Genomic DNA, 24310 nt, shown 5'->3' with positions numbered 1-24310 from the left:
GCTGAGGAGGTTAGGCCTTTGACTTTAAATGAAATTTTATCTAACTGCCATGACAGAAAAGAGATGCACATTGAAACACAAACTGCAGAAATTCTTATAATACACAGGTGATGGAAAGAAGTAGTGAGACCCAAGGAAACGTACTTCCTAGCTGAAATCCTGGAAAACAGGTGCAAATTAGTTTATTGAGGTGTGGCTGTAGGGAATGAAGAGAGAGCCCCAGTAAAGGAATGATGTTGAAGTAGGATGAAATTTCCAAATGTGACTGTGGGGTATTACTGCTGCTAAACTACCCCCTTTGCCCCGCTGATGAATTATCAGCAGTTAACAAAGATTAACTGAAACAGAAATCTCATAACACAGAATACAATAGCATATGCATTTTTGTCTGATTTTTCTCATCCATACAGACATAAATATTGAATACTAAAAAAGGCACAATCAACTTGAATATAAACACTGTTTTCATACTTAGAAGATATATGAAGTACAGGCTGGCAAGCTTAGCTGCTCACATGGTGTCAGGACTTTGTGTTATGGTGTCTGTGCACGTAGGTCACATGCTGGTTTAGGGGGAGAGGACGTTACGCAAGATGCAGTTCATACTGAAATTTTCCAAGCCCGAAGCAGAATCACTTGGAAAAAAAATTCTAGGTAAAACGGCTTAGCTGTTTCTGAGAATAGGATTTGTAAGATGTGTTGTTTTGAATGTATGAAGCCAAATGTCTAATTTTTTTCTAGAGAAGCTCGAAGATGGTCAGGTTTTAAACTAGCATTTTGCAGTTTGGCTGAAATGGCATCAGCAGTGCATCTTCTGTCATTTTTTTCAATTTGCCCAAATCAGAGCAAGTCACAATATTTAGAGAGCAGCATCAGTTTGCCCACGGCAGGTAGAGACATGCCAGTGTGCAGGTACTGAATTTAGACAAGTCCCTCTGTGCCACCAGGGTTCTGTCAGTAAGCACCTTGCCTGGAGGGTCTATGGATCTGACTCTTGGCTTTGCAGCACCAGGTGCCAGACCTGGGAATACATGGGGGATGCAGAGTAAGGTGAGAGAGACTGAGCTGATGGGGGAGACTGGAGTAAGGAGCTGGAGTGGAAAAACTGGAAGTAGATGGGGATAGGGGGAAGATAAGAGCTCTGACTGTAGGATGGGCAGAGATGCTGGTGCTGACTAGAGTCAGCTCCTTGCAGTACCTAAATTCTACACTGCTAAATTCTCTAAGACACACAGGCAGATTAATTATTCACTCCAATTCCTTGTGGATAATCCCACTCCCACACCATATTGTGATCTTGCCATTATCAACAATCCTGGTACTTCTAAGAAAGGAAATAATTCCTTAATAAAAACATTACTGATTTGCTAAGATAAAAATTCCACATGGCAGAGAGACATGGAAGACAGGTTTATTGTGCTGGACAACCATGAAAGTAGGTCAGATACATGCTTTCTGGAGATTCTTGATGGCTGTCATGGTGTGACAGCTACGGAAACAATTGTAGCAAAGCTTCCACTTCTATTTCTTGAACAGTTTTCTCACATAGATTCCTCCTACAAAAACAACAAAAAGCAAATTCTAGAATTTTTTTTTTTTTTGGCCACAGTAATCAAGGCAGATTACAGGGAAAAAGAAAAAAAACCAGGCAATGAGGAGACCAGTAAGACCAGCCTTGCCATGAAAGTATACCATGAAAGTATACGCCAAGTTCTTTTAAGAATGCAGATTTTTACAGCTGGAAGCAATGAGGTTTCCAAAGTTCACTGCAGTGGCTGTTCAGTGGTAAAAGTAACTCCTAGTGAAGAGATGGATGGCACTGGGGAAGGAGAAAGAAAAGAACACACATAATCCATTAGCCAGGACAGCTAAAGGTGTTGCTGGCTATTGCATGTTGTTATTATAGGTAAGTATATTCCATGCCAGGATTCTTTTTCCCTTCACCCAATTAAGAAAAAAAAAAAAAAAGGCAAGCATAAATTAATCTAGAAATTTGTTGGCAGTTGGTATCTGGAGATAAAAAGCAGCAATTCCTTTAGCTTGACAATGTGAAGGAGACATGATAAATTCTCACAGAACTGATACTGCTATCAGACAATAGGATTCAGCTTATTAGATAAGTAGCCTGAGCACAATATTTGAATTAAAGCATTTAGTTCAATTTACTAATATAAGAGTTAGGAAGCATTCCATAATACACAAGGGATCTCTGTAAGAATAGTTTTTTTTTTTTTTTTTTAAATCAAAACGTTTAAGGTGTCATCACTTTAGGACAGTCTTCTGATTTTTGATCTGATAAAGTCCTTGTCTCAATGAAACATGCCTAAAATATTCTTTTAATTAATTTGTTTCATTGGACTAACTGCCATCACATTTTGCTACCAGCAAACTGAAAACTGATTTGAGGGAATAATCTGAATTATTATTTTCTGAAATAGGAATCGGTTGTATTTTACTGTCATGAAAGAACTATTCAGGCCTGCTTCCTTATGGAGTAGAACCTCGCTTTTGTATAGTACAGAATCAGTTCTTTATTACAATCAGAAACAATGATATATTCCTAATGCTTCTGCACCCACTCCTGCTACAAGAGATACTAGAAAAAGCTCTTGCAAACTAGCAACTCTAGTCATTGTATCTTCCCACCTGGTGATTTTTGTTACCAGTCAAGCCCTCTCCTGTACATAAAACACAAAGGAGCGCACAAGCAGTTATAAAAAAAAAGCTGGTGGGTGAAGAATTCCAAATGGATTTGTGTCTACTGTTACATTCTCTTTTGGCCTCTGCTTGAAGCACACTCCCAGCACCACACCACTTTCACATCATCACTCTTCTGAGGCATCAGTAAGCAGTGGGCTGACACTGCAGCTGACATCAGAGGCACTCTTTCTTCCTGTGATGTGTGCATTCATACAACTTTTAAGACTTCTCCATATTTCTCCATATGAAATTTGATGAAAATTAATGAAGAGGGTCAAAGATCAGCAGAAAAAAGAACCATTTGAGAGGCTTCACTGTTATCAGGACAAAAGAAAAAAATCATGTTCCACATTTGGAAAAAAAAAAAATCCAGATATTAAAAAAATATTTTTCCTTAACAATTATTTGCATTTTTCTGCCAGCCTGAGAAACACTGTAAACCAACTTTATCATGCACTGACACTGAACTAGGACTAGGTAACTGTGGTATATCCCACCACCTCCACTCTTTAGTGCTTGCTGCTACAGCTGCACTTCACCTCAAATAAGCTTCCTGTACCTATGTGACCTGTGCTGGTACAGGTACCAAAACAGGTAGTTTAGCATTAGCCCAGCTATTCTTTCAGGAAATGCAGTCACACCTTTATTGGAATACAGCACTAACTCACAAAAAAGGCTGCAATGTTTTCAGATGCATTTGTTTCCACCTTATTGGGACAGAATCACATTTTACTCCAAAGAGATTGATGAAGGCAGGAACCAAGGCTAGGTGAATTCTTTACCTAATTAATTGCTTCTGGGTCTTGTTACCTGCCCCCATCCATTCCTTTCATGCTGGCTGCAATTAGGGATACCATAAATTCAAGCTCTACTAACAAGTTAAGGTTTGAAGCCCATCAGATGGACTTTAAACCTTTCATGATTAAAATTCACATTTCTCAACCACTGCTAAATACACATTCATTTAATCTAAGACAATAATTTTCCACCAAATGTACCAAGAAAGAAAAAAAAAATCATGAACCTTCATTTTCTCTCAAGGAGTGAGTTCTTACACAAGTACAGACATGTTCCTTCAGCTCCAGATAAGCAGCTAAAGAGGATGGTCAAATACAAGGAGCAGGAGATGGTGACACAGGCCACCTTCTTCTTTTATTGATAGGTCAACTAAGTTTTGTTGATTCTTTTGCCCTGTCTCTGGTTTGCAGCCAAGAGACCTGCATCCAAAAGGCACTAGATTATACTCTTTCTTGCAGTCAAATTGTTCCACACGGGTTACATTATGCCCTTTGTTAGGCTTACAGTTGGTGGTCTTGCTCCAAGGGTTCAAAGGATATTTTATACATTCTTCTAGCTCTCCATGGAAATCAGAGGAAGGAGGGAGAAGCAAGCACAAGGAAACATACACAGCACAACTTAAGGCATCTACAATTTATAATTAATTAAAAAGGTGCATTCTTCAGTTTGGTATTTTGAATCATTTTTTTATTTAAAGCAGAAGAAATCTGCCTTCACAGACTACACTTAGTTGTCTCCTACAGTCAGTGATGCCAGTACTGCCCAAGAAACACAACTACTGTGTAAGAAATGCCTACCCCTACACCCTTTTTCAGAGGTCTGTCCCCAGTCTAGCTAGACAATCTTAAAAGCACAATATAAATGAACACACTGCAGCCAACTTAACGTCTAGAAAGGCACCACATCCCAAGCAAGTTCCTTCTGCCTGGCATCACTTTTACCCTTATGCCAACACATCAGAGCAGACCATGGTCTCCCAGGCAGCCACAGAGGATGTCAAACAATACAGCCCTTCAGTTCAGAGCTCTTTCCTTTATGCTCTATGATCAAATCTGACATGACTGGTCCCCTGCAGTGTTGCAATTTATAACACTTTCAATTCTCAGATTTCAGAAATGTTGAGAGACAGGGAAAATACCTCTTCTTACTAAAACAAAGAAATTAGTCCTCAACTTCCCACAATGACTAAGAATTCTTGCTTCCTTGGGTGCCTTAACCAAGTAAGACATTTAAGGCAACACATAAGTAAACACTAAATCCTACATCATGTCCAAATTACTTTCAAATACTAGAAATTGTAGGCTGCTAGAAAGAGTCTGAGCTGAAACTTCTTGTGGAGTTTATTTAGACACTTGAAAGCACACATTCTCATAGCAGGAAAAGAAAAAAGTACTTGAGGAAAATAAAGGAAGTTGTACCTTGCCTGGTTTTTAAACAAGAGTGTGTATTTTCGTATTAGACTGTTCTTTAAGCTGAATGAAATGTCACCCAAAACTCCTCGTAAGAGTTTATTTGCAGTCAGGAGATTAAGATTCCAGAACAGTCTTCTAAGAATCGAAGGGGAGAAACCACAGAAAACCTTGCTGTAAAACCAGAAATGGATTCAATGATGGACATATTGTTGCCTGTGAAGTAGATTATTAACAATGATCACAGGTTTTTTTCCAGTCCTTAACAAAAGCCTGATACTGTAACAGTAGTACCTTTAAAAAACCCAGTATGCTATAAGTATTATTTTAACTTCAGATGATGTATGGGCAGTCTTACATAAAAATGGAGTCATGTCTCTCAAGAGCACAGCACTTCTAATGTGAAAGAAAACACTTCAGAATGGTGGAAACATCAGCACTAATAAACCAGATCAGTAGAGGGATACCTGAGAACTATAAGGGCTGTTCAACATCACAGAGCTCCAGTAAAAAGAACATCTGTTATACCTGTACCTCATATTGCCTCTGTCCCTATCAATGTTACTTGCCAGTTTCTTATTTTGGCTTCTAATGGGCTTTGAGGCATTTTGGATTACCTGAAGTACTTGCATCAACTCTCAACATTCACTCATTATTTGAGAATGCATGAACACTGTTCAACAAAACAGGACTTTGTGTGTCAGCATCTAGTATCCCTCACTGGAGACAACTTAACTGACTCAAACACTATTAATCATCTGCAAGACAGAATACAGCTATTTTATTCCAATAAAGTACATACTTTAAAATATACCATAAGAACCAACCTAATCCAGAACCGTTTCTTTTCATTAACAAGGAAGTAAATTCAAAGAATAGAGATACACTACCAATTCTAGCATACAATGTGACTCTGAATAACTCGGTTTGAGGACAGAAAATTTTATCTAAGTTTTCATCCACAGTGAGACTTCAGAGCAAGAAGAAACCAACACTCTGTGTAACAGGTCCAAGTCACAGCTATAACACCTGCAAGAGAATGTGCTGGCATCAAGGTCTAAAGCCATGAAAATGCCCCCAAAACAAACAAAACCATACTATCTAATTCTGACTCAAATACACAGCTGGCAGAAGAAGTGGACTCCAAATCATTTTGTAGCAAAGTGCAGGTGATGTTGGTCAAGAACTGCTAGAGACTGTATCACCACTGGGTTCTAAACCACCATCACAGTTTGAAAAATACAGAAAAATGTACCTGATCAATTGCAAATCACAAGCTGAAGAAAAGACAGCTCAGAGACGCTGCAATGCAACAAGTCACCTTGTGAACAACTGGCAAAGAGTGCATTAGCTGCAGGTTCAAGAGACAATATTACAATTTTGATCATACTTCTAAATGGATGTGATAAGATACCCAATTACCTCAACATTTAAAAACTTATCATAGGATGACTGGAGTGTCACAGTATATATAGGACAAGCTTATATTTAGCCATGAATTTATTGTAAGCATCTTAAATGCTGACCCATACAGTGAATCAGACATCTTGTCTGGAACTGTACACATGCGATAAAACCTTCTGAAACTCTCAATAAGAAGCAGTAATCCAAATTTTTTTAAACCACTTTATTCAAACCTGAGCACCTCAATATAAAACTAAACACTGGTGAACTGTCGTTTTTCTTGCTAAACCCAGATTACTGCAAATTTAAAATCTGCACAAGTAAGTTTCTATCAGTTCAACATTTAAATAGACTAATTCATCTCTTCTGACACACTTTGTAGATTTCATATAATGAAAATAACTAAAAGAATTAGTGCAATATACTGGACTGATCAAAATAAAATGTACTTTGGAAAACAAAGTTGCGAAGTTCATTACTGACAGACAGCAGTACTTATGTTACAGATACAGGAGCATCATTTATTACTGTTCTAGCCATAAAGGAAGAACTCAGAACCCCCTTTGATTAGAGAGGAAAAAAGTTAGCTTTAAGTAACTGTACATTCTGTATACTTTTAAGCAACTCTTAAATATTACAGAAAGTATTAAACAAATGTAGACTACAATGCAGAGTACCTATTTACAGTACATTAATATCCAAATTTAAAATTAAGTTGGATGTACATAATCATTAGTGCACTATTTTTTTTTCCTTAGGGGAAAAACAAACTGCAATGGCCAGCAATGATCAGAAACAAGAAAGAAGTCACAGACACCGAGTTTGTTGTGGTTTTACTTGAAGAGCTCTTACAGTTTGTAGAGGACAAAAAACCCCATATCCTAAGTTGTAGAGTTGAATTTACTGGTCTGTACCCTCTGGACAGATTAGAAATTAAGTTAGACTTGATTCATCACTAATTCATTAAGATAACTAACTGGGTTGATATAATTTACATACAGTGTACCAACTAAAACTCCACTTTCTGGCAAGCATAGGATTCTTAAAATTGTTAATGCAAGTATTATTTGTAATAAAATTATTAACCTATGGAATGTATAACTAAACAGTGGATACCTGCAGAAACAACTGGTTGCATCAATACTGCAAATAAGTTTAAGCAATTTTTAGACCGTGTTTCTAAGGAAGTTTTAAAGCACATTTGAGAATTATGAAAAGACCCAATTCTATTTATTATAACAGTGATCAGTATTGAGGCTACAGGAACTGGCCAATTAGGTCCACAGAAAGTAGTTCTTCTACACCCCTAATAATAACAACTGATTTTTAAAACCTTTCAACTGAAGGAAGTTTATTCCGCTTCCATCTCTCCTCTACTGCTGAAACATTACAGCCAGTGGTGGATACATGCACGTTAAAATTTTAGGTCAAAAGAAAACTCTGTATCATGAACTTGAGTATTATCATAAGTCTCTTCGCTGTTTGGAAGCTGTACTGGACCAGGTTAAGCACTCCAATTCCATGGTTATTAACAGTTAGGAAGCAGAAGAATATTCAGAACAGTTTAAAGCAATTGATCTTTTAGTTACTACAACATTGACTCTTGGGTGGTTGTGTGGGTTCAGTAAGGTCTACTCCTCTTCCTCTGGCAGAGCTGGCTCCTGCATTCTGTGGTTCATTCTTGGGCAATTTTTTTGCTGTAAGGTGAACAGGAAGTAAGAGTTAAACCTAGGATTTTATTAAGATTAAATTACCTAAGTAAACAGAACAACACATTATAGGCATATCAGTATACTCATTGTATAATCTGATTTGATTCAGTGCACTGGCAATGAAAGAAGTGAAGAAACTTAACTTCTTAATGATTAGCTACCTTATCTATGATTTCCAGGAGTGAAATACATTGGTAACTTGAGCAGTAAAATGTATCTGCATAGGTGTGCTGTGCCAGTAAATGGCAGCTCTTGTGGGAATCCACCCACCCAGAACAGGCTTTAAGATGTTAGTGAAAAAAGGATGTTTGAGAAAAAAAGATACAGAAACACTGAAAAGGCAAAAAGCACAGACAGAAATGGGTCAAACAGTTCTCAGTTATCCAGTCAGAGTGTTTGCAGACAACATATAAAATGGCCCTCAGCACCAGATCAACCCACTCCTATTTAAAGCCCTCTCTTCTCTCCAGTTCTCATGAGTCAATTGACTGGTAATTTCTTTGTTGTCCTTGTAGCTCCAAGATTTCTCCTCCATCTTAAAACAAAAAATAAGGGTGAAAGCTGCCACCCTTCTGAGCAATAGCTTCTCCTAGATTTCTCTCCATCAGAAAATTGCTATGTTCTACACAAAAGGACTTCCAGGGGCCTGTATTAGCAGGGCCCAACAACCACCCTTGTTCTATAGTTTGGCTGAATGGTTTCACTCCGAAGTAATTACTTCTGTCAACTTTTTAAAGAACTTTTTCTAAAATGAATGAAACCCAGCCAAAAAAACCACAGAGCAGACATCAACACGCTGTGGTGCCAGATAACCTCCGGGTGCTGGGCAAAAGGGTGGGCCACAGGAATCCTCAGAGATCCCCTCCAACTTGGGTGTTCTACAGTTCTGTGATAAAATCCAAGAATCCACATGGTACTAAGCTGCTGAGCCAGTACAAAAGGACAAAGCACCACTAGAAAAATGTCTTCAGAGCAATGTTTCGGATTCCAGAACTGTATCTAGAATAGAATTGACATTGGGTTTTTTAACTGGAAGTTCTGAATGAGTGCAGAAGCAGTCAAGTCACAAGCAGGTGCAGCTCGCACCCAGCAATTCTTTCAACATTCTCATATTTCATTTTCTCTCAGCTTTAAGATCATATTTACACATGGTCCTGAGGATTGCATCCACATTTTGCAAGTCATTCCAAACTATATGCAGTATTTACAACCTCATCAAAATTTCCATTCAGAGTTTATGGCTGCACAGATCTTGTTCTGATGCACTGACAAAGCTGAATTTCACTCCACTGATGTAAAATACTCACATGGCCAAAACACACTGCAGACAAAACACATTTACTAATTGGGCATTTTTTCCTCAAATTTACTTCGTAGGCTTCATTAAAATATGGAAGTAAGAATTATTGTTGATACATCAAATATAAAAAAAAAAATCAGATTTTGGGGATTTTTTTTAAACAGGAAATAAAATGCACCATTCAACACGACTAATTTTGAAATTTCACCAAAACAGTACAATTTAGCATTTCCCTACCATAAAATGCAGGCCTATGTTGAGTATTTATAAGAAAAATACACTTTCCTGTCATACAGTTAAGTGTTTGTGTCTATCCCCCTTCTTCAAGTATTTATCGTAATATGAAGCAAGAATTTGTTAAATACTGTTGCTATACTGATAATTTAATTTGCATCTGCTGGAAGTTTGAAGGACATCACAAATTACCTCCTACTCCCTGACTTGGAAAGCAGAAGATTAAGACCTCTTTACACACATTTAGTTTTAACATCAATGATGATTTTTCACAAAAAGCAGGTTAGAGATGTGCAACAGACAAAACAGATTGAATGACGTTATTTGATGCTATACATGACTATTATCCGCTAGCAAATCATCTGCTCTAATTAAGGTTACTACTAAATAGATTAGTGGCCAGCCTAAAAATGAATTATTTTTCCTACATTTTCAGAAGTTTATTAACAATTAAATACAATTTTGGGTATCAGTGGAACACAAGAATTCTTGGTTTATCCTTACTACCACATTTAAGCATCTTTACAGAAATCCCTAAAATTATGTTAAGTTAAAAACATATGAGTAGATTTACTTTTCACATGCAGGGTCCTTCACTTATAACCTGGACACTGAATTTAAGTAGACTTTGCCATCTTTGGCACACCTTTTGTATTTCAAATAGCTGCTTAAACAAACCTAAACAAATGAAAGGACCTAAGGACACTTCAATACCAGAAACAATTTACACAAAAAAACAGAGGTCTTAGGTAAGAAAGACTGTCATGGTCTGAATCTCATGAATATAATTCCCTTCAAAGTTCTCAGTTTCTTCTTAAACTCACCAATTGCCATGAATATTTCATTTACGTTCATAGATGTTTTGGCAGATGTCTCCATGAACAATAGGCTGTTGTCATCTGCATAAGCCTGTGCTTCCTGAAAGTTAAAATAAGAATATATTACTTCATTAAAAAAAAAAAACCAAAAATCTCTTAAAACCGTTACACACTGTACTTTTAAGTGCTACAAAGGAACAATCTCTACAGCATTTTGAAAGACAGACAGTTTGTGGAAACACTCATCTGGCAATGTCATACACCAGCTATGGAGACGTTACAATTCTACCAATCAATTAAACAATTAGAAGTTTTAAACTTAAAGAGCCCTACTAATCTTAAAAATATCCAGGTGGAAAAATCTCAGGCAAAACTAAATAATAAATGAAAATATTTATGAAAGAGACAACCCCAATGCAGACCATTAGCTCTGATACTGAGAACAAATAAGCTTCAGAAAGTGTTATCAAGTGTCAGCAAGTCCATTTTTACCCTGGAAAAAGGCAGTCTGTGAACTATCTAGCATCTTTCAGCCACTGAGGCAGATGGATCAAAACAGTTTTATTACCCTGATACAAATTCACAATGACAGCAAATAAGCAATATTCAATATTTTGCCATGCTACCTCCCTTTTCAGTATGAATTTTAATCTGATACACTGCTCATAGGAACCTATTTTTGCCACTTCTTATTAGTCAATTCAGCTGAGAATCTCCAGCTTCTTATGATTATGTAACTGCTCTTACATTCAGTAAGAAATCTGCAAAAAAGTTGAACTACCGAACACCTATGGTGACAAGAATAATCTACAGCGCTTTGTAATTGAGACCTGCTAAGATCTCTGCAATTATATCTGAAGCAACACATTACCAAATACCTAGAAATCTTATAAGTGATTTGCAATGAGAAAGGCCTGTCAAGCCCACAAGGAGCCCATAAATCCACAGTAGCAAACCCCCTAACATCTGAAAAACATTAAGACTATAATAGTTAAAAAAAATAGTACAGGCAGGTCTACTTTGGTAGTTAAATGTGATTACATTATTGATTGCAGTCATGTATGAAATTTTTGTTAAATGCCACAATTTTTCATAATACCAAAGCCTCCTGTCAACTCTCACTGAAGTATAAAATTAGAAAACTGGCAGAAAAACACCTAAACCACACCTAACTTTTTAATTCAACTCTCTACAGTTACAAAAGGAGTCTTTATATAGCTGTATCTCACACAGTGACCCCAAATACAGATTAAAAGCTGTAAATTACTGACTAATAAGTACTATCTTAATTCAAATTCAGTCAATCATGAATCGACCAAAACCACCTGCCATTAGTTTAATTCAGTTTAAAGGCTATTTTCCGATGACATGATTAAACTTTTCTAGAAGACAAAATACACCAGTGAGAGCACAGATGTAATCACTAAACTGAAAGCAATGCCATGAAAAGCTTAATTAAAATCTGAACACTGCATCAACAGTACAGCCTAAACAAGTTATGCACATCAATCAGCTTTGTATCATATGATAATCAAAATTCTCTGGCTAACAAGCCAGACAGAACAGCTAGCACTAAGTTAGTGGTATCTCATCCACTGAAACTCTAGTTACCAGTAATTTTGAAAAGAAGACAGAAAGAGGTCACATCAAAGAACAGATATTCAATTATCCTTGAAGATATGCAAATAAATTAATTATTCCTCAAAGTAAAATTAATTATTCCAAAAAGTCTATTCCCCCATATTACTTGTACAGAAATACAGTAATTTCACAATTATAAGCCGCACCATTTTGACTAAAATTTTGGTCCGAACCCCAAGTGCGGCTTATAATCAGGTGCGGCTTATATATGGACAAAGAACAAAAAGTTGCTGTTTTAGTTTGGAGGACAGGTGTCTGCTGAGAAAGGCAGGAACTTCTCTTTGAAATGGAGAATGTAAACCCCCTCTCTCCAAATTATTATAATTTGGAAATCAAGGGGCTTTCAGGCAAAAATATGGAAATTAGGAATAACAGTTCTTTTCTAGGGAAATCAAAATAGAAATACAGTACTACAAAGAAACAAACTCCAAACCCTGACACAGTCAGAGTACAACCTGACACCCCGTCAGGCAGGGTGTTGGTAGCAGTCCCATTAAATGGTGGCTGCATCCTCCTGCAGTGACAGATGTGATTCAGTTGGAGCAGTGCTCCTGTAGAAGGTGCAGTTTCCCTCTAAAGGTCCAGTGGTGATGTGGAAAAATCCGGTTTTTCTCTGGAGTCCAGTGGAGAAAGGGGCTCCCTTAGTGTCCCAAACCCTCTGTTTTTATCTTGGTAAGAAATGTTGGGCTCTTCCCCCTGGCTGGAGCAACTTTCAATTGGATGCAGTAATTTTATCAGTCACACAGTGGGACTCAATGGCCATTAGCAGACAATGAGTCCCTGGAGGAAGGATGGGGTGTGAAAAGATAAAGAACAATGCCCTGCCTGGTTTCAATGGATGGCCCATTAGCAGATTATCTGCCATTGAGATAAGGATCACTGTCCCCACCCTCAACAGATGGTGATAGAATAGATACCTTTTATCACACTCTGTATTGTAACATGCGGCTTATAATCAGGTGCGGCTTATGTATGGACAAAAAACGAAAAGTTGCTGAAACCCAGAAGTGCGGCTTATATTCAGTGCGGCTTATAATCGTGAAATTACTGTAGGTTTTTTGGTAGCACGCATAATTTAATTAGTCTCAGTTGACATATATACTTAACAGCATGACCTCTGTAATAATTAGCTAGGCTATGCATAAAAGCTCTCCCAAGGTTTATTTACTATCTATTCAAACAAAATGTAATTTCTATGAACAAAAATTATGTACATACCTGGAAATCCACAGCTCTTTTGTTAGCTAGATCAGCTTTGTTTCCTGCTAAAGCTATTACAATGTTAGGACTTGCTTGTCGCTGAAGTTCTTTGACCCAATTTTTCGCTCTGGCAAAGGACTCCTGTTAATGATTGCAAAATGATGCAACTGAGTTTTATCAACCTTTTGTACTCACCTTTTATCCCCATCTCTGTTATCTACACTTCAAGCACAAAACACCAATGCAAGGCTGCTACCTTAGTCCAAATTGCCAGCTGAGCTTTTAAAATGAAACATTCCTACCTTACCTCTCAACTGTGCTTAGCTGGGATAATGCTGAAGTAAGTAGGCAGGATGATCTTTGTGTAGACAGAGTAAGGAAAGAAGTGGTTAAGTGAGAAAAATAGGAGTTTCAGTTTCTCTGGAATATTCAAGTGTATGAACAGCTATATTGAAAAGGCCTCAAAATTACTTAATTACTGAGGACTGCTCATTATGGTACATGATTTCTGGGGGTTTTTGAGAGTTTTGGGTTTTAAGTCTCATTTTGACATAAACAAGCGAAGTTTATTTGATTTAAGTTCAAATAAAAAGAATCTAATAACCTTAGGTTTTGGTCTCAATAGCTTGTGCTACCTTTCCAATCCTTAATCAAAATTTGCAAAAATACAATACCAAAATAATGTCTTCACTATCAGAAATAAAAGTGCCACCAGCAATGTGATGAGAGTAACAGCATGAACTCTGTGAACTGATTTAAGGGTGGGCTAGAAACACTTCTACAAGAAGATTTTTCTCTTTCTTTCTTTTTAATATATAAAAAAAGACAGAACCAAAAACTCCAACCCTAAAAACAGTCTTTCAGACAGAAAAGTTTAGAGACACAAATTGACACTGCTCATTTCGTACTGCAGTGTGTAATCTGGTCCAGCAGAAGGCATCCCTGCCCATGGCAGGAGTGTTGGACTAGATGACCTTTAAAGGCTTCTTCCCATCCAAACCATTCTATGATTCTACAAAACAATTAATTGATTCACACAAGTCAGTGACAAGTAAAGATCAGTGCAAGACTGCTAACTTCCATATCCCCCTTGTGCATCCCTAATCCAATACTTACCTCGTTTGTAATGTCATATACCACGATAGCTGCTTGTGCTCCTCTGTAGTACATGGGTGCTAAACTGTGGTACCGCTCTTGCCCAGCTGTATCCCAAATTTCAAATTTTACCGTTGTATCATCCAGACATACAGTCTGGGTTAGAAAAGCAGCTACAAAAAAGACAGAGGTGCTGAAACCAGAAGTTTGCTTATATCTCTATAGTCATATATAGTTACATTCACAGAGGTGAAAAACAATTCAAAGCCTACTATTAAAATACAACAGATTTGACGCAGCATTAGCTGACAGTCTGTAACTCTGATCAACATAGATGAGTTATTTAGACAACCAGACTCAAGTCAGACATAAGAAGCAAAAATTGGAAAGAATTCCCTTTTTACTCAGATAACAGTGAATCTGAGTAACTATAAGCCTTCTCTTAAACCTTCTAGATACAGTCTGTTAAAGCAGTATGTGTATTAGAGTACGAGTAACAGCATCCCATCATGCTATAATCCAACAGTTCAGATATTTTCACTTCTACGTATTTATATTACTTGAACAGAATCTTAAAATTTGATTTTCAGCTGCTAACAACTTCACCTTAGCTAACAGGTCTGAAAGAAAGAAGCTCTTCTTAATAAGTTCTTGTTCTCAAAGCAGCTACATTTTTGACTTCGCAAGTGATCTCAATAATTAATTTCAGCACAATTTCTACAGCCTGCAGTTTCAGGGAAACTTGCAGCCATTATGCTGAACACATTATCATAAATAATGATCTTCCAGTTACAGAAAATACTAAGTAACTCATTCCAAGTCTTCAGACAGTTACTCCCAGTAAAATTTTTCCATTCATATTAAGGTACAATCAGAAGTATGGAGGTGAGTGCCCAAACAGCACAGAAACCAATGTTAAAAACTAAGGAAAGCCCACTACTTATCTGAAGCGAGAGCTGTGATCACTAGGCACACTGACGGATTGTGGCCAATTTAAATAAAATGTCTGAAGAGACATTGACCTATAATGCTTGCATACCTGGGATTTCATCCTGTCCTACATACTCTGAGACATCATAGCCTATGAATCATTCCAAAACTGCTGCAACCTTCAACTCAACTCATTACAGAAGCCAAAATGAAGCCAATCTTGCTCTGTAAAGGACATTGTAACTAGCATACAGAAGTATCCCTGTCTCAGCCGTGAGCAGCAGCTGCATGGGACTTAGTTGCTGGCTGGGGTTAAACCCTGACCAGAAGCTGACTCCTTAAGTGGTCAGGTGCTCCTGCTTCAGGGGTATTAGCATCCATCACAGATGAGCAGGCAGGCTGGAGAAGGTAAAAGCTTTGATGTTCCAGTGTTAAATCAACATAAATCCCTCTAAATGCTACATATTTGAGCAGTGGTAGAACAGGCTCCACTTGGCAGCTCCCTAAGAAGCCCAGAATCAGAACAGAGTGGAAAAACACCATACAAACTGCACTAAACTAAGGGATTTCTCCCCAGAACCAGCTCAATATTATACTTCTCCGAGAGAGAGACAAGGTGTTAAGAAAGCACATACATTACTCTTTTAACAGAAAAATGCACCTACGCTGCATAAATGAAAACACACACTTGAAAAGAGAATTAAACAAGTGATTTAATCTACACAATCCTTTTGTTTTTGTCAAAAGTAGCATTTTAGTCACTTTAAAAAGCCAGTTAATTTCTGCAAAATTTCTTTAATTTCTTCAACCTTGCCAAGGCCATAGCAAATTGACAATTAATCATCTGTTAATTATCTGAAAGTCTATAATCTTTAACAGCCATACTTTTGTCTTAAGCAACTAATAGGCCTTGCTACACTAGTCTGAAGTGGCAAAACCACACCACCACTATCCAACGTCTGCCTTTAACTGCACTCCCTTTCAGATGTTTTTATCCAGATTCACAATGCACATAAGCCTCTCTTTGTTAAAAGGCCCTTCTGTATACAAAGAAAATAATGCCTTGGGCAACTACAAGCCACAGAGTTAGACAGCTTTCTCTACACAAAACTTTTCTGAATCCCAACATTGCTCTATGTAATAGCTCCCAGCTATATTATATAGCATTTCCTTGTTTCTATTTGATACAGAAGAGGCACAAGTTAGTACAGATTACACTAAACCTTATATATCTGAACTTGGACTCTTGTTTAACCTTTGTTTAGATGTTGAACAGTGTAAGAGGGTTTGGGTTATCCCAAACACTAAAACAATAAAAAACTAAACGGCAGTTAAATGAAATTGGATCACTGAAAAGGGATAATATATTTAACTTAAATAGTTTTTTTACACTAAAAACCCGGTTGATATTGGAAAGTTAATTCACAACACATCTTTGAGAATGCTCTCTGCACTACCACACAGCTGTTTATCAGAGCATACAGAAACTTTCATACCAACACCTATCCTCAACCATGATAAAATGCACAAAGCCAAAAATGTGCATTAGTAAGATCGCTAAAGTAGAAAATATGTGGTTCTCTGTGCTGACAGAAAAAATAAATACATGTAACAGCTAAAAATAGGGCAAAAGAAGAACGCAATGAAATTCAGCTTGTGTTTACTTTTGTAAGCTTTGCAGAGTTTTTACATTTCAACAACTGTTGGTGTGTGAAGACACATACAGACCACTGAAAGGCCTTCACATAAATATTACAATGGAACAGGCTGACTCATGCAAGCTGCAACAGCAACTACTGGAGAGTATTTATCAAGTCATAAAATCCATACTCTGTAAAGTCTGCATGCTGTTAGGTAGTCTTAGGATACATTTAAATTTATCCAAAGAGGAATATAGCTCAAAGCACAAACAACTCCAAAATAGAATATAACGTAAGAAATCTGCCAAGGGGAAGAGTATGATAAAATCTGTTTAAACAGATTTTTTTTTTAAACTCTGGTAGCCAGCACCTGTTTTGTTTTAAGTCACAAAATGGAAAAATAGCACAATAAATTCTGTGATTACTAACACAGAAATATATCCAGAAATGTAGCAAGTTCTCCAAAATCAAAATGAAAGTCAGCATGTATAAATGACAAGCACAAGCTTTTTGGAAGATGCAACGCTCTTTTTCATGAAAACTAAGCTCATAGTTCTTACTAAGCAGTTATTTCATGCATACAGCACAATTAAGGGAGCCACACACCCACTTACAAACAAAATGTAACATTAAGCCCAGGTTTCAAAACCATGCTATTCAACAACATATTTACTACCTCCACTTGGGAAAGGTTGTTTATGTTTAACTCAGAAAGTAGCTTTCAATTACTGACACAGGGCTCAGATTTGATCCTTGCTGTCAGTGACCCACTCTAGAAGTGCCATTAAAGGTTTTCAAGGGCAAGAACAATATAAAAACATAAAACAAATTAACAAGGTAATTTTCTCACCTCCAATCGTACTTTCTTGAAATTCATGAAACTGTCCTTTTACAAAACGAAGCACCAAACTTGATTTGCCAACTGCAGACTCTCCTAAAAGTACTAGTTTGAATTGGCAAATTTTATTTCCAGCATTTGGCCCGTTGGGCCTTGTTGCTCCTCGATTAGCCATGTCCAAATTAGAAAGCAGTCCTTTGTTTCAACAGCTTTTGAAAGCAAGTTCCACTGAGATCTGAATCCTGGTTCTTCTGCCAGTAACAACCTATTTTGTGAAAAGACAGTGGGTGCATTAGAATCACAAACCAAGTAAGAAAAGTCTCATTCAGTAATGCAATATATTATATATAACTTGACCTAGTATTTACCAAATCAACAGTTCAGACCACAGAAGCCATCACTGGTAAGTTGTCAACTATAGCCAGAATTTATGATACATGAACCAGTTTTCTTCAACACCTAGTGTTCCCATTAAAGCTTCAAATTAGCACATTAAAATACAATTACGCTTCTTCTTGCAATACCTCAGTCTCCTGTTATTTCTTAACAAATCAAGACTGACGTATAACACAACAGATTCAGACTTTCAAATTGTCAGTAAAATAAATGATAAGAAGCAGTAACTTTTCATAATTATGCTACTGCTAACCAGTATTCCAAAGTCAGCACTATTCAAGGATGAAACTGAGCAGATTGGGAAAACTCAAACGTGAGTAACATCTTTCCAAGTGTAGCTCATCAATTCACTTCTATCCTATCAAACACTGTTTCCTTAAATAAAAGTACAGATTTTCACATACAAGCCATTAATACCCTCTCTAAATAACAACTGTACTGAGAAGCACAAGTGAAGCCTTCCATATGAAAACCAATTGACCAGTAAGAATTCCAGGCCACTCTGTACAAGCTACCAGGTAACTACCATGCAAGGATAAATTTCTATTTCCAACACTTACACGTGTCCTAGATGAATATTAACAACAGCGATCTTTGTTAAGAACAAGTATGAACAGCGTATTGCTTAGTCTGCCTACTCTTCTTTCCGGGTGCCTAAAAACACCCCCACCCATAGTACTTATTCATATGGAAAGGGAAGCTTTTAGACTCTGCTGGTATCACTTCTGACCCTAATATTTATGCTCTTAAACACTTAACAGTAGATACAAAACAAAAGACCTCTCAAAACTAGCTCATAATTTTGTCCTACTCCAGCTGATCATTTATTTGAATCATGCCCACTTTGCAGGGATACAGCTTTTCTAACATCTAGGATGCGAGTTAGGTTAGAATACATACTCCAAATGCAAAAAATGGCTTTAATTCGTATGTTGCAAAAAAGCAAGCAAATGTAGTAGTTTCAAACTACTTCCTGTTCTTTATTCCTTGTGATAAAGCAACTACATTTTAAACCAAGCAGTAGTCTTTAGCCATCTTCCTATTTCAAGCCCCTCAGCACACAGACCAGGCACTTGAGCATTTCAGTTTGCTACAGGCCTAGCTCACATGCCAAGCCTTCCTTCTTTCTAACTCTCCCTTCTCCCTCAATCCAAATCCTGAAGAGCCCTCGTTCCTGGAAGGTGCTTCAGCAGCCTAGCAGAACCCTACCCTTCAGTAAGATACTCCGTTACAAACTAATATTCACAGAACAAATGAGGAAAAAAACAATCATAGCATTATTTACTGAATAATGTAACAGCTGAAAAACAGATATTCCATTTCTCAATTTAAACAGAATACATGTCTTAACAAATATTTTCAGCATCTTAGTGACACTACTTTTTGCTCATGCTCCTTTTCTCATATCTCTCAAAATAATTTACCACCTCTGAGGTAGGACATACAATTTTGCATTCTGTCCTGAGTTTGTGTTCCATTTGACTGTTACATCACTCTTAAATAAAAAATACATATTTTTTAAATTTCAGCTGTACAACATAATCTATCAAGTATCACATTTTAGCTATATATTCTCAGAAGCATGTGAAAGTGTTATACAGTGAAAGAATGAAGCAAAAAAGCCCCAGCAAGTCCTACCACCATTTTTATTAAGTACCATGTTAATTTTATACTAAGATTCCTATTCATTTAACTAAATTTGGTGAAGTATTTCACAATACAGGAATACATCTAGTTATTTTAAAAATACCAGACCTTTCATCCTAACGCCATAAAACAACAATTCTGCACTACTAGTGTGTTGGTTCTCAGGCAAGACCTTCCCCCCTCCATATTGTGGAAATACACTTCAGAAGTTGTGGACTGTTTTGGATAAAAATGCATCAGTGACAACAGTTAATCTCTTCCTAATTGTACTACAATAGAGAATGCAGCAAGGCATAATCAAAATATAGGTGGTTCAGAATACTGTCAGCCATTTGTTTATCTTTTCCTTTGGAAAAGTAATGAAGACAATTAAGTTCCTTCTGTTTTAAAATGAAAAAATCCCATCTGTTTGTTGTAGCATTCCAGTGTGTTTGGATAGCCATGAAATAATTTAAAACCCTTTAATCTTAATACATCCCATGTTTTCCCAGACTCCGCAGCATTCATAAAAACATAATGACAACATCCAGTGACTGTGTGACTTAGTACTCCTGGGAGCAAGTGACTTCTAGATGACACACCGTGAGGAAATCAAGTCACTGCACAGATTACTCCCTACGACTACTTTTTTGCTTGTTGTTTCCCATACTGAGAGCAAAAGGAGCTATGAGAAAAATACATTAAAAAAACTCACATAATATTTACCAGTTTCACCTGAGCATTTACAGTTTGTAGTTATTCAGATTCTTATCACTCACAAAACAGTAATTACTACCCCTTGCAAAACTACTCCAGAACACAAAGCTGACAACATTTGTCAAGAAAAATACCTAGCTTGATTTTTATAGATGCCCAACCTACAGAAGCTGTAGTTAGCAGGAACTTCAAAATTTACATTCTTGCAGCATCCCTCCCCTGAAACCATTCCAGTCAGTCAGACACCATGTACAAAAATAACCAGCTCTCAAGCTGATAGCAGGCCACAGTACCTGACAGGAAGGCCATCTAAGAAACATACTGCAAACTTCATTCATTCAACAGTCAAATCAATGCATCTAATAAATTAATAATGAAACCTACTAGTCATACCACCCACTTTTCAACAGCCCAGGACAAAAGAAAACGCAAGACTGAAAACCTGATAGAGCACATCCAGATGATTGTGACATACTAAAAAAGTCACTAATACCTTCTATAAGGGTATTGGAAATCATCTTTTGAAGTTTCAGATGACGCCAAAACTCTGTAGTTAAAGTTCACAACATGGCAGCATGCTTACACAATAAGCAAGGGAAGTACCTGCTGGATCTGAACAGAAGCAGGACTGCAGTTTGACACAGCCACTACAGAATGGTTTTGCCCTGTTCTTTTCACATCTGTAAGCTGAGCAAACAGTGCCTCACAAAGATTTGGAGCATATCTCAATGCTACAGTCTCCCATGCACACTCCAAGCCTCAGATCACATTCATTCTACTATTTATTAATTCATCAGTAAAATATAAACCTGGAGAACCTGGGAGGAATAGTACACTCAGTAGCCTACACATACACTGTGAGCTCAGCTCTGGCAAAAATTTCCTGGGAAAAAATCCACTAATATGGCTCCCTTTTTAGTTTTGCATGCAATGTAATCAATACGTTTGTTATCTAAAGAAAAAAAACCTGGGCACACCTACACAAAAGCAAGTACACAACTGCTTGACTTGAAACAAGCTCTTAAACGATATATATGGGAGTTATGGAAGCGATCTGCTAATATAAAAATCTGCTAAAGAAAATACTATAAACATTTTTGAGATGCATGGCTTCACATGGATGGGAATGAGGGAGATTTTCTTACTTTTATCGAGTTTAACAGAAAAACTCCATTTTGCAGTCTTAGGCAGTACAAATACTTAGGTCACTCTGCTAAGTAGGAATTTTCACTCTTCTGAATATCCCCCCCATTACAGAGCAGGTGCATGCTGAAATGCCAGAACACAAAGCCCAGAGCATACTATCAGCCAAGTACTCCTGGTAATCCCACCAACTAATTTACTGGATGCTGGGTATTCTCCTCACTCCAGAAGGGAAATTGGTATGCTGTTGGACAGTCTGAGTTTTATTTATGAAAGAGTCCTAAGTATTTTAACAGCTCAAACACAAATCTTATTATGCTTGAGTCTGTGTATAACATATCAATAGCCCCAGCCAATACCTACAAACTCTCAATTTAACGGCATAATTTAGTCATGTAAGCATAAGCACTGGCCTATTTTCAACTAAAAGACAGCTAATACAGAAGTATCAAAGTAACACTGGTGACAAAAGCCAGCCTACTGAAGAGATTAAGACAGTGAGCACTGTTCCTACAATTAACGTGATTAAGTGTATTATCAAATACAAAGGCCACCCAAAAAAGTTTACGATAAATTTAAAACTGGAACATTCCACCACTTTTATATCTCACAGCAAACAACACTGTTTCTTACTAACAGACTTTTGTACACTGCATTAACAGCCACAAAGCATACAATTCTGAGGCTACAACTATTATCTACTTTAAATTTTTTTATACTGGACCTTCTCAAATGTTTTAAAAAGCAGTAACTAAAAAGCCTTATCTATTAGCCACTCCCACTAACCGAATTTTCTGTTACTCCTTCCAGGTTCAGCAGAATTAGTGTGACAGCTTACTGTAGTGTTCAAGACAGGGACAGCTAGCAAAAAATGCTTGTCACAAGTAAGCCAGTTTATATTGAAACATAATGAGACTGTAAGTTAAACAAGTGAATCAACACAGTTGCTGCAAAAAAATCATAACCCTACAATTAAAGGTAATCACCATCTCATAAGCTCATCTGAATGATGAATGGTACCAATTGCTTTCAGATAAACTGGTTTATCATACAGGAAATGTAAGTGATGACTATAATACCATTGTCTCTAGCCACCCCACTTCAGCCAACATCTACATTTTCCTGACACTTCTCATTATGGAAGAACAATACCTATATGTCTGACTGTAGGTAAGCTTGACTGTATCTCTGAAGAGTCACTATAAAATAGGAAAAAAATTAAAAATGCCATAATTTTTACTTTGCCCGAAGATTACATGAAATAAACTGATTAATTTCAGCTGCTTAATTGGCTGTTTAGCCTCTTATTTCCATCCTCAAACTCTGAAAGCAGTATCAGACAGAAGAAAAAAATCATTAAAAATGCCGAGAGAACAGTCTTTCATGGCCTTATTTGGAACATTTTGATAGTTCTTATGCAATTCAGCTCTCCTCTAAAACATAAAAAGCTTCAATTTGTTCCTCCACCCTACCCTAGCTTTGTGTCTAGTTCCAATTCAGTGCGATGCAGAAGATATCCAGCACACTAGGCCTGTCGCGATCCCCTCGATGGCGACGCGTTGTCGGGAGCATTTTACTTCCCACCTAGTTCACCGTCCTTCTTCCAGACGCAAGCGAAAGGGAAAGCGAGGGACCCATCACCCAACCTCCCGCTCCGTATCTCACAAGCAAGCCGAGGGGCACAGCCCTCCCGGCCAGCCCCAGACAGCGATACCTCTCCGCAGGAGCGCCCGCACGCAGGGGAGGATCCCCGCCCTCCCGGGCCCAGCCCCTCCAACCCCCGCCGCCACCTCCCCTCCCCCGCGGCTCCCTTCCAGGCACAGGAATAAGGGGAAGTGGGAAAACCGGGGGCGCCATTTTGAGCCGGGAAAGGAAGAGCAGCCTCCCCTCCCCGCACGCCGAGCTGCCCATCTCGACCACCCGTACCGCGGCACGACGCTCCCGCAGCGCCGGGGGAGCGGCCGCCGGCAGGAGCCCAGACAAGGCGCGCCCGCCGCCACCGGGCCCCCCCCGCACCACCACCGCCGCCTCCTCACCTGGCTGTGGGGGGTGGGGGGAACCGGGGCGGCGGCGCAGCGATGTCCGTCCGTCCGTGCGTGCGTCGGTCGGGGCTGGCGGGCGCGCCGGGGCAGGGTGGGCGGAGGAGGGGTAGGAGGGGAGGCGGCTCCTCGGTGGGGGCGAGGGGCGGGGGCGCAGCCGTGCCTCACCCAGCCCCGCCGCCGACTTCCGCCGCCGCCTCTGCCCCGACCAAAACACACTCACACACACAACACGCACTTCCGCCGCCGCCACGTCACTCCCGCTCGCGCCGTGCCCTTCCGGTTCGTCCGCGCCAGTCACGTGGCTCCCTTTCTTTCCCACCTTTTCCCGTCCTCCTTTTGTTCCCGCTCCCTGCCTCCTGCCCAGCCGCTCCCACCCCAGCAGAGCTGCACTCGGCATAGGGTGTTCCCTGCCTCCCGCTTCTCCCCAGCGGCTGGAGAAAGAGTCCCTGGGAGCGACCCGCGCGTCTTTCATCTTCCACGTACGGTGCGGGTGGTGAGGCACTGGAATGGGTTGTTCAGAGAGGCTCAGGATGCCCCATCCCTGGCAGTTCAAGGCCAGGCTGGGTGGGGCGCTGAGCAACCTGCTGTAGTAGGAGGTGTCCCTGCTCAAGGCAGGGGAGTTGGGACTGGGTGATCTTTAAGGTCCCTCCCACCCCAAACTATATCG

The 24310-nt window shown here is 38.7% G+C and overlaps 2 protein-coding genes across 3 annotated transcripts; one reads left to right on the top strand and one right to left on the bottom strand.

Moving 5' to 3' along the window:
- The first annotated feature begins 981 nt into the window (after positions 1 to 981).
- On the top strand, positions 982 to 7506 carry PP2D1 (protein phosphatase 2C like domain containing 1). Its single transcript, XM_042778992.1, is given in 6 exon segments — positions 982 to 1050; positions 1180 to 1848; positions 5316 to 5355; positions 5358 to 5529; positions 6072 to 6193; positions 6196 to 7506. Coding segments are annotated over 6 exon segments (1218 nt in total). The 3' UTR covers positions 6342 to 7506.
- On the bottom strand, positions 6514 to 23838 carry RAB5A (RAB5A, member RAS oncogene family). Of its 2 annotated transcripts, none has more exons than XM_033082478.1 (6): positions 23638 to 23838; positions 17732 to 17984; positions 14333 to 14484; positions 13235 to 13357; positions 10382 to 10475; positions 6514 to 8008 (listed from the first exon to the last, which is right to left on the bottom strand). In XM_033082478.1, exons 2-6 carry the CDS (start codon positions 17892 to 17894, stop codon positions 7893 to 7895), a joined length of 648 nt encoding a protein of 215 aa, XP_032938369.1. In that variant the 5' UTR covers positions 17895 to 17984; positions 23638 to 23838; the 3' UTR covers positions 6514 to 7892. The 2 variants fall into 2 exon arrangements, with proteins under 2 accessions (XP_032938369.1, XP_032938445.1); XM_033082554.1 differs by lacking the exon at positions 23638 to 23838 and adding an exon at positions 23074 to 23274.
- Positions 23839 to 24310: the final 472 nt, after the last annotated feature.

The sequence above is a fragment of the Catharus ustulatus genome, chromosome 1 (assembly GCF_009819885.2).
Source record: "Catharus ustulatus isolate bCatUst1 chromosome 1, bCatUst1.pri.v2, whole genome shotgun sequence".
Taxonomy (NCBI): domain Eukaryota; kingdom Metazoa; phylum Chordata; class Aves; order Passeriformes; family Turdidae; genus Catharus; species Catharus ustulatus.
Note: the sequence above shows the minus strand (reverse complement) of the source record. Positions and strands in the feature narration are given on the sequence as shown.

Coding starts and splice junctions, on each gene's coding strand:
- RAB5A (XM_033082478.1), bottom strand. CDS start 17,894: ATGGCTAATCGAGGAGCAACAAGGCCCAACGGGCCAAATGCTGGAAAT. Junction 13,358..14,332: donor TATATGACATTACAAACGAG/GTAAGTATTGGA, acceptor AATCATTAACAG/GAGTCCTTTGCCAGAGCGAA. Junction 10,476..13,234: donor AAAGAGCTGTGGATTTCCAG/GTATGTACATAA, acceptor TTTAACTTTCAG/GAAGCACAGGCTTATGCAGA.